General features: G+C 39.9%; 1 protein-coding gene across 1 annotated transcript in view; it reads right to left on the bottom strand.

Annotated features, from left to right (window-relative positions):
* The window catches only part of LOC121898852 (melatonin receptor type 1B-B-like), a 29,636-nt gene extending 21,512 nt beyond the window's left edge, over positions 1-8,124 (bottom strand). Inside the window, exon 1 of the mRNA XM_042414313.1 lies at positions 7,206-8,124. Within this exon, the coding sequence (XP_042270247.1) occupies positions 7,206-7,401 (196 nt within the window). The 5' untranslated portion in view covers positions 7,402-8,124. The remainder of the gene's footprint in view (positions 1-7,205) is intronic.
* Positions 8,125-8,282: the final 158 nt, after the last annotated feature.

Consider the following 8,282-nt stretch of genomic DNA (forward strand, 5'->3'; position numbering starts at 1 on the left):
GTTATGGGGTAATCAGCTGAGATCCTTATAGATCTCCCAGTAAAAATGTGCTCTTTCAAGTGCAATGACAGGAAAGTCAAAAGATAACATCAATATCAGTGAGTGACATCAGGCAGTAGGGGAGAATGGGGTAACATGAGCCACTTTTTACATTTGATGATTTTACTGCAAAATAAAAGTGTATTTGTTTCAAATAATAGTTACTATATATACCTCAGGTTGTTGTGTACCCATGGAAATTAGAACAAGTTATCTAATCATTATGGTTTTGGAACAATGACCCATCAAAAAAACTCCTCCACAATTTACCCCAAGGTAGGGGTCTCTAAGAGGACCACTTGTCCCCTTAGAGAGAAGGGTAAATTGAGTGCTCAAGGGATCAATAGTGCTACCATTAAATACTGATATAAAATTACCCAAAATCCAACAATTTTGAGATAATGTTGAACTTTATTAATGCCATCATTTAAGAAAGGCAAAAATTCATACTTTTAAGTAAAATTAAATGTTTGTGTCCAGTTGTTCAATATATTACCTAAACATTTTCAGGAAAGATTAAACTGTGAACTTTGTGTGTTAGCTTCAGAAAGAATGTCTGTATAAATGTGCTTTTGTGTATACAGATGGGTGACAAATTAAAGGAAAAACTGGTACAGGTACTGAATGCTTGACCCCTACAGTGAGGGGATCCGGTGGCTCTGTTATGCTGTGGGGAGCAATTTACTGGCAAGGTTTGGGTCCACTTGTCCCCTTAGAGAGAAGGGTCACTGCAAATCAATACAAAGTTGTTCTAAGTCATCATCTTTATCCTATGATGAAACATTTCTATCCTGATGGGAGTGCTCTCTTCTGGGATGACAATGCCCCCATCCATAGGGCACAAGAGGTCACTGAATCATATGAACTGTTAATGGTAAATGGACTGTACTTGTATAGCGTCTTTCTAGTCTTTCTTCAAACACTGAATGGGTACAGGGGCTACCATACAATACCCAACCTGCCCATCAGAGGGAACTAACCATTCACACACAGCCATCAGGAGAAATTTGTGGTTCAGTATCTTGCCCAAGGACACTTCGACATGTGGACTGAAGGAGCTGGGAATCAAACCACCGATTTACCCCCTGAGCCACAGCCGCCCCATATGCTATGGCCTTTGCAATCACCAGATCGCAGACCAACTGAACACCTATGGGAGATTTTGGACTGAGGTGCTCTCCACCAACATCATCAAAACAACAAATGAGGGAATATCTTTTGGAAGAATGGTGTTAATTCCTCCACTAGAGTTCAGAGACTTGTAGATTCAATACCAAGGTGTATTGAAGCTGTTCTGGCAGCACGTGGCCCAACACCTTACTAAGACACTTTATGTTGGTTTTTCCTTTAATTTGTCACCTGTCTGTATGTACAGCATGTTTGTGTGTGGCTTAAATTTAACATTGGTCAACATTGTAACACTTGTAACAGTAATCAAACATTAACATGAACAGTGTCTCTAGAATATCAGAAAATATTTTTAAGGTAATTCAATTCAATTCAATTCAATTTTATTTATATAGTGCCAAATCACAACAAAAGTCATCTCAGGGCACTTTTCACATGGATCAAGTATAGACCATACTCTTTAATTTACAGAGAAAGAGACCCAACAATTCCCCCATGAGCAAGCACTTGGCGACAGTGGTAAGGAAAAACTCCCCTTTAACGGGAAGAAACCTCAAGCAAAACCTGGCTCTAGGTGGGCGGCCATCTGCTTTGACCGGTTGGGTTGAGAGGTAAATTGAGAACTGAAAAACTGTTTCACACAGTGGTTCAGATCCACAGTAATGCTAAGTTTACGACCTTGTTTTGTAGCTTACACTGACTTTAATTAACATGTAATAATGTCCAAAATGTATCTATTTTAATTAAGATACAAGACTTTAGTAACATGGTGAATTTACTTGGAATGACAAAAATCTTTTTTTTGCTCTGCTTTGTTTACCATTCTCTGCATGTGCTTCAGTCCATGATGGATTGAGTAATATGAACTATACTCTCTTAACTTGTGGTCACATGACGACTTTTGTTTATGGTTACCTAGATAAAGGGGGTGGCTCATTTTACCCACTGACTCGATTTATCCCGTTCTCCCCTAATGTCATTTGTTAAACTTGGACAATACGATATATGTGTAGGTCTGCACGTTGTACATAAACGCAACGTATCAACGTATCAACACACAAAAACATCTGGGGACTCAAATCTGCTGTAGTGTAGATGGTTAGTTAATGTTGTTATTCACAGATTTAAAAAAAAGTGTTCACAGTTAAAGTCAATCTGAAAACCTTTCATTTAGTTTAGCTGAAGACTGGTGCAGATATGAACAGAGTCAATAAGCACATGCTTTCCATGGCAACCAGCCCACCAGTCCACAAACTGAGCCTCCTGTCAATGCTGTTTGAGACCGTTTTCAAAAGATCAGACTGTCTTTGGTTGGTTGGTTGTTTGGTTGGTTGTTTGGTTAGTTTTCTAGACTGAGTCCAGTGACATGGATCACACTGCCTTTTTCCTGCTGTTTTACATCAAAGTCTGCCTCTGCATGTCGGTCAGCACTGATGATAATGTTTGGCTGTTGCTTGTGAGTTATTCAAATAAAACTACAATAAAACGAGAAACTGATCTGATGCCTCAAGCACTGCAGTGACAACATCCCACATTTTTGTTTCTTGTTACTATCATAATTTCAGTCTTTAATATCAGAGACCTTTAAATTATTATCCCCCATTAGTGTCACATCACACAATAAATAGTTCATACTACTACCCTGCTTATATTGTTATTAGTGTGAAATTCTAATCAAAGTAGGCTTACCATTTAAATTTTAGGTGAGGGAGTACTTCACTTTCTCACCTTCTGTAATGACAGAGAGTCAGCCTAGACAAAGAGAAGGAAGGGGAGATGCAGAGACAGAGGATAGCAGAGAATCAGACAGATTAAATGAGCATTGTGGAATAGCTGGTGGACCTCGGTTAAATATTTATCCTGGCTACGGCCCTGGTTGCACAGTATCTGTGCTTTATCTCTCTCATCAACATAACAAAATATCAAGGACATGCCAATATTATCATAATGACAATGGCTGTTACAGATAACATATTAGCCCTCAGAAACTACTGACATTTGAAACCTTATTTAACTAAACAAAAATACGCAGAATGTTATTTCTGTCATCTATCCCCACCCCACTATCCAGTGGGATGGGGATAGATGCTACCTCACAGGGAGTGTCAGAACAGGTGAGGCAGCAGATAAATCAGACAGTTTAACTACTGATGTCAGACTTGGAGGGAGAGGTGGCCATATTGCTGGTATTTTTGTCAAAGCTGCCACAAAGCTCTCACAAGCAGATGATTTGGACACAACAGAGGGAAGTGAATACAGCATATCTAATCTGGCATTTCTAATTAGAACATCTAAAGCAGTAGAATTTTTTTATCTCTGCTGGCAGCATGGCATGAGGATGGTGATATAGGTCTGTCAGTAGGTCTGTCCAATGCAGATATCTCAACAACTACATGAAATTCTTTATGCATACTCATGGATATGAACCCGAATGTTTTTGATGACCGTCTGACCTTTTCTTTCAAGTGCTAAGAAAATTTTTAATGACCACATGACCTTTCATTCAGCACCACCCTCAGAATAGTCTTTGGGTTATTATTCTCACTACTAGTATAATAGTCATTGCATAGTCATTACATTTTTGGTTTTGTCAAAACTTCCATATTGTGGGTTTCAGGATGTAGTTAGCTTTTAGAAATAATGTGGTCATAAATCCAACCCTGAAGCAATACACACTGCTAGGATATCATTTGGGTGGCGCAAACACTAAATCCATTTACAATATTTTAATTTAAAGTTCATATTTGCTGCTATAAACAATCAAATAAAAAGATCTAAAATACATCAGACTCAGTCTTCGCAACCCTTTCATATCTTCCATTTCATATCGATTTCATCGATAAATCCCCCAATTCTCTGACTGGATACTGAGGACATGATGATGTGTGGTGTGCTAAATGGTAGCTGTAAGATACTGAAGGGCCACTCACTAGCTTTTTACAGAGCTTTCAACCAATGAGAAACAAGCTATCCCCAAGACAACTGAGCAAACACCACTCCCTGAGGACGCAGTCGAGGGCTCCTGAAAGAGCTGAGTGGATATTAAGTTAAGATTTACTTTTGTCAAGTCACTGTTTTTAGTGATTTATTTATTTGGTATATTGCATTAATGACAGTTGAGATACAGACAGTGGTAGAGGAAGTATTCAGATCCCTTACTCATTAATATATTATTATATATGAAATTATTAAATTGTTAATCATCAAAGAGTAAGCAGCATTTTTCTGTTGTAGCAAGGTGAAGCTGGTTTTAACTTTTTTCTATAGTCAGGTATAGTTTAGTCCAGTGGTTCCCTACCTAGGAATCAGGCCCCTTAAAAGGGTCACAAGATAAATCTGAGGGGTCGTGAGATGATTAATGGGAGAGGAAAAAAGAAGAAGTTCAAATATACAAATCTGTCTTCAGTTTTTGGACTTTTCTCTTAGCTTTTAGGTATTTGGAAAATATTGCATAATTTGAACAGTTACTGAAATGAAACCATGTGAGAAATTTAGAGGGGAAATGTCTCTTTGGCGGAACTGTTTCAGATAGGCATATGAAACATGACAAGGAGACACAACTACACACTGATTTTATACAAGAGACACAACTACACACTGATTTTATACAACAGCTGCAAGACAAAAAGGTGCTTAACCACTGCCTGAATTTTGTAACTAGTTCTAGTTTTGTAACTAGCTGCTAGTTAAATATAGTGCAGAAAGAAGTACAATACAATAGTATTGTCTTGTAAAAGTACAATATTTCCCTCTGAAATGTACTGGTGTAAAGTACAAGAAAACTGAAATACTCAAGTGAAGCAGTTTATCCCAAATTTTTTTTAGACCTCCTTAATGCTGAGCACCTGCAAAACTCAGAAGCCACAAAGCAGCAGCTGTGAGTTGTCATTAGGTGAGGTGTTTATGCATATTAAACATTTTTAACAAAGTGATTTAACTATTTTTTTTACTTTTTCTTATATTTTAATATATATGAAATCATAACATAAAACATAATTAATGTAAATAATACCTCAATTTAATGCGGTAAAATTATATTAAAAATGCACCATAAATGTAGAATGATATGAAAGATTTTGCAGCACCCTTGACCTGTCCTCAAGGCACCCACTCTGGAAACCACTAAATTACAAGTGCCTCAAAATTTTATTTATGATGTATTGTACTTGTGTAAATGCTACTTTTCACTACTGGATACAGACAGGAAACATGGAGAAAGAGAGGCATAGGACATGAAACAGCTGTCCACCGCAGGAATTGAACCAAAGATGTTGCAATTACATGGTATGGTTTGTAACCACTAAGCCACCTGGACACCCAATGTCAAACTGCTCTTCCCAAGGTCAACTTTGATACTCAACCACAGCCGTGTTATAGATCTGTATTACCACATATAGGCAAAAATAACAATTTATAAAAACACACTTTAAATGATAAGTACATAGCAAGCACAGAGCATCCTAGAGCCTACATAACTGGGGCTACTGTTTTAACTCTGCAAGCTTTTGCATTTCATCCCACCATCCACACAGAGAGTCATTTAGTCATTTACGATGATCTTAGACTTTTGTTTAAAAAAAATGTTTACAAACTGTGCTGAGCAGCACGGCAGTAGTAACTTATAAAATATCCCACAAATATTCACACATATTGCTTATCCCTTGGATATCTAAAGACCTGATCCATAATTAATCCTTACCCTAACCTGTTTTAACCTGTCACAAAAGAAGATGGAATGCAATAGCAGTAAGACCAAAATGAGGACTTCAAACACACACAGACTTAAACAGGCTGAATGAATCTGGCTTAAATTAAATATTCTTTATGAACTATAAGAGACACATTTAGGAAGCTTTACATTAATGAACCTACAAACACTGTGTGGATGGGAAATTTGACAAACAACTTTGGTGAGACAGTGAATGGAGATGTGAGTGGATGAGGCAGACAATTGAAAACAGCTTGTTCAGTTAAGCAGTGACAGAGTGTGGATGGATTGAAACTCATTCATTTCTGCTGGACAAATGTGTAATGCTAGTCATTCATTCTCTGCTGATTCACATAGCTACAAAGAGAATATTTAGCCAAACACCATGTGATATCAGGTTACCATATTATTATTGTCCCCTCAGGCAGGACATACCTTCACTGTCAACAGAATGATGGTTTATTCCACTGAGGTGATTTGTTGTTGATAACGAAGCCCAGCTCATAGGGTACCATTTCTCCTCACACACCACATGTAGCCTATATTAACCAACTCCATGCTCTTCTTTGTGTCTCTGTTGTCTACATACGCACGCATGCAGACACACACACACACACACACACACACACACACACACACACACACACACATGTCACAACACAGTCGTGTTTCCATCATTTCAGAGGACATGCCACATGCCTAACCCTAACCCTTACCCTAACCTTACCATAACCCTAAACTAACCTAAACTTTAAACTCTTCACCCTAAAATTAATGATTTTACATTAAGGGGACTTGCTTTTTAAGGGATGCGAGTCCCCACAACATGACTGTGTAAACAGATTTACGTCCCCACAATGTGAGGAATACCTGGACCACACACACACACACACACACACACACACACACACACACACAGTGGTGTTTCCATCACATTGCAATGACTTACATTAATTTCCTGGAGACTTATCCTAACCTTAATCATAACCACTACTTGCCTAACCCTAACCCTTATGCTAACCTTAACATAACTCTAAACTTACCTGAACTTTAAACCAAGTCTTCTCCCTAAAATTAATAATTTACATTAAAGGGACTTGCTTTTGTCCCCATAAGAGCGGCGAGTTCTCACAACATGACTGTGTAAACACATTTATGTCCCCTCAACATAAGGAATACCTGGACGACACGCACACGCACGCGCGCCAACACACACACACACACACACGCACGCACGCACACACACACACACACACACACACACACACACACGCACACAGCAGTACCTACTAAACCGTGTAGCCTATAACAATAGCTTTTAGCTTCTTACCCGCATTTCGGAGTTTGCGGTTCCTAAACACGGACACAATGACCAGCAGGTTTCCCAGGACATCTACCACAGTGATGAAGATCAGCACGCTGGCCAGCGCCGTGATTGCCCATGCAGGACGCGCTGCCCCCTGGCTCGGCTCCGGCCCGTGTTCCGTCCGGTTCTTCAACAACGACTCATCCTCCGGCATGTCCATAGCCTCTATCGCCCCTCCTTCACACCCCGCGGTCGGTGTGACTGATCGCTGGCATGCTGCTTCACTGTGACAGCCAAAGATGTCAGCTATGTCCCTCAGTGGCCGCGGGTTTTCTCTGCGCTGTCACTGCGTCCAGCCGCTTAACCTGCGCCAGAGTCCGGAGCCGCTCCGCCGCCCCGCCGCCCCGCTGCCTGTCCACTCGGAGCGGAACGCAGCCCGTTAAGACCCATAGACAGTCTAGGGGGCCTGGATACTAAGAGCAGAGATGTGTCACCTGAATCTCCACACCTCCTCCTCCTTGTCGTCCTCTTATTCTCTCCTCTGCTTTCTCTCTCCAGACCTCATACTCCTCTTCTCCCCTCTTTTCCTCCTCTCCAGACACCCTCCTCCCCTCCCTCCTCCCCCGTCTATGTTGTCTATGGGACTACAGGCAACTGGCTGAATCTCCTCTGGCATGCTGCGGTCTGTACAACTACTGTAGTGCGTACTGGATGGCTTTTGCTCACCGTGGTAATTATGAGGACCGTTGCAACATGTCATCCAGTTGTTTCAGTAAGCATTTGTCCCTGATCAAGATTTTGATGATCACATAGGGAATAGGAATTTGAAGAACTATCATCCATTTGAAGTTCTCCTTTTCAGATGAGAGTTTTGATTCTGACTTTAAAAATCACAAATTTTGAATTGTTTTTTCTGTTGCGTTCAATGGATGCCTGATGAAGGTCTAAGGCTGAAACACTGCATTTATAATAAACCCAGTACTGACAGCATACAGGAATGAACCATTTTCTTTTGAGTGATTTCATTTTCCTATGCACATGGTGTGTATAAGACAACACTTTAATTGATGTAAAATATTGTTTTTGAAATGCCATTGAAAC

Source organism: Thunnus maccoyii, chromosome 6 (genome assembly GCF_910596095.1).
Source record: "Thunnus maccoyii chromosome 6, fThuMac1.1, whole genome shotgun sequence".
Lineage (NCBI taxonomy): Eukaryota > Metazoa > Chordata > Actinopteri > Scombriformes > Scombridae > Thunnus > Thunnus maccoyii.